Raw genomic sequence first — 2,676 nt, forward strand, 5'->3', positions numbered from 1 at the left:
GGGATAAGGACCACGCCGGGGGTGGGGGGGCGGGGATGGGGGGGAAGGACCATGCCGGGGATAGGGAGTCGGAGGGGAGGGCCATGGGGTGGGTAGGGCACAGGCACCCACCCCCTTCCCTCCCTCATCCCCCTGCAACAGCAACCCCAAAACTTGTTTCTGCTACAGATGGGTTCTGAGGTGTCCTAGAGGGTTGGGTGGGTCTTGTGGGAGGCTGGAGGCTGGGGGCTGCAGGGGAGTCCCCCCACCTTCCGCCAGCCGCTTACCAAAGGGGGAGAACTTGGTGCTCAGGATGACGCCATCTTTCTGTCCCACCAGGTGCCGCTGGCTCCCGCTGGTGCTCTGCAGCCACTGCTGGCCATTGGCCATGCCCAGCAGCAGCCAGTCCTCCTGGGGGCTGTGGGACAGGCTCATTATCTGGGTAACGGGCAGTGGGGAGGGAGGAACCTGGTTAGGTCCCAGCCTGGCCCAGGAAGCAGGCAGGAGCCTGGGGACCTACCCTGGAGGCTGAGCAACTGACCCCTTCCTAGCTGTGCAGCCCTGGCACAAGCAACTTCATATCTGTGCCTCAGTTTGTCAGTCTGTAAAATGGAGCGTCTTCCCTACTTCGCACCCAATATAGCATGAGTGTTTGAGATGGAGTCTCACTGTGTTGCCAGGCTGGAGTGCAATGGTATGATCTCGGCTCACTGCAACCTCCGCCTCCTGGGGTTCAAACGATTCTCCCGCATTAGCCTCCCGGGAAGCTGGGATTACAAGCATGCACCACCACGCCCGGCTAATTATTCTGTATTTTTTAGTAGAGACGGGGTTTTACCACGTTGGCCAGGCTGGTCTTGAACTTCTGACCTCAAATGATCCGCCTGCCTCGGCCTCCCAAAGGGCTGGGATTACAGGCGTGAGCCTCCGCGTCCAGCCCTCAGTTTTGTATTTTTAATAGAGATGGGGTTTCATTATGTTGGCCAGGCTGGTCTCAAACTCCCGACCTCAGGAGATCCACCCGCCTCGGCCTCCCAAAGCGCTAGGATTACAGGCGTGAGCCACCGCGCCCGGCCTCAACCTCATTTTTTCATGTGAGGACCAGAGGATGCCTGGCCGAGCAGACCCCATCCCAGCCTCCGCACCTGAGACTCGAATTGGTACTCCATAGGCTTCAGGATGGTCCTCTGGTCCCAGCACCGCAGACAGGCATCCAGCCCCCCAGTCCAGATGCTGTAACCCTTGACCACCATACTCTTGACTCCATCAGGATAACCTGCGAGGTCCCTGGCCAGAAGGGACAGCGGGAGGCAATCAGGCCAAGATTCTGAGGTTTGGGCCCCCAGAAACACCAGTCACTACATTTGGGCATGAAAAGGACAGTGCTACCCCCCACAAATCTCTGCCTTCACCAAGTGTGTATCAAAGTTGGCAGAAAATGGACACAGGAACTAGCGCCAGCCCCTCGCGGCCCTCAGTCTCCCTTCTCCATCCACCTGGGCCTCCTCTTGGTCTCACCCAGGCCTCCCCTTGCCTCTTCTACCCTGAGTCCACCCAAACTCTGAGGCAGGTCTACAGGAATCCCTTCAAGCAGGGAAGGAGAATAGTGGTGGACAGGTGGTGTGCTGTGTTTTACATCAGCCATTGCTTCCTGCAAACATGCTGATACATATTTCATACGTGATATACATATTTTACATGTATTTTTTAGATAGTCTCGTTTTGTTGCCCAGGCTGGAGTGCAGCAGCACCATCTCGGCTCACTGCAACCTCTGCCTCCTGAGTTCAAGCGATTTTAGCACCTCAGCCTCCCCAGTAGCTGGGATTACAGGAATGGGCCACCACGCCTGACTAATTGTGTATTTTTAGTAGAGATGAGGTTTCTCCATGTTAGGCTGGTCTCAAATTGCCGACTTCAGGTGATCTGCCCGCCTCGTCCTCCCAAAGTGCTGGGATTACAGGCATGAGCCACCGTGCCTGGCATGCATGTATATATATGCACATATACACACACATATAAATGTATATATGTATGTGTATGTGTGTGTATATATGTATATATGTGTGTGTGTATATATACACACTTTTTTTTTTTTTTTTGAGATGGAGTCTCATTTTGTTGCCCAGGCTGGAGTGTAGCAGCACGATCTCAGCTAACTGCAACCTCTGCCTCCTGGATTCAAGCGATTTTAGTGCCTCAGCCTCCTAAGTGGCTGGGATTACAGGTGTGCACCACCACACCTGGCTAATTTTTGCATTTTTAGTAGAGACAAGGTTTCACCATGTTGGCCAGGCTGGTCTTGAACTCCTGACCTCAGGTGATCCACCCACCTCAGTCTCCCAAAGTGCTGGGATTACAGGCATGAGCTACTATGCCCAGCCTCTCTCTATATATTTTGCGTCAGAGTCTCACTCTGTGACCCAGGCTGCAGTACAAATGGCACCATCTTGGCTCACTACAAACTCCACCTCTTGGGTTCAAGCGGTTCTCCTGCCTCAGCCTCTGGAGTAGCTGGGATTACAGGCATGTGCCACCATGCTGGCTAATTTTCATATTTTTAATAGAGATGGGGTTTTGCCATGTTGGCCAGGCTGGTCTTGAACTCCTGGCCTCAAATGATCAACCCACCTTGGCCTCCCAAAATGCTGGTATTACAGATGTGAGCCACCATGCCCAGCCTGTTATATATAATATAT

General features: G+C 53.8%; 1 protein-coding gene across 1 annotated transcript in view; it reads right to left on the reverse strand.

The window, feature by feature from the left end:
- The window catches only part of TLE6 (TLE family member 6, subcortical maternal complex member), an 18,406-nt gene that overhangs the window by 1,553 nt on the left and 14,177 nt on the right, over positions 1–2,676 (reverse strand). Inside the window, exons 14-15 of the mRNA XM_026455601.1 lie at positions 1,125–1,266; positions 267–417 (exon numbers count right to left, since the gene is read on the reverse strand). Coding sequence (XP_026311386.1) covers positions 267–417; positions 1,125–1,266 — 293 coding nt within the window. The remainder of the gene's footprint in view (positions 1–266; positions 418–1,124; positions 1,267–2,676) is intronic.

The sequence above is a fragment of the Piliocolobus tephrosceles genome, chromosome 21 (assembly GCF_002776525.5).
Source record: "Piliocolobus tephrosceles isolate RC106 chromosome 21, ASM277652v3, whole genome shotgun sequence".
In the NCBI taxonomy this organism is placed as follows: Eukaryota; Metazoa; Chordata; class Mammalia; order Primates; family Cercopithecidae; genus Piliocolobus; species Piliocolobus tephrosceles.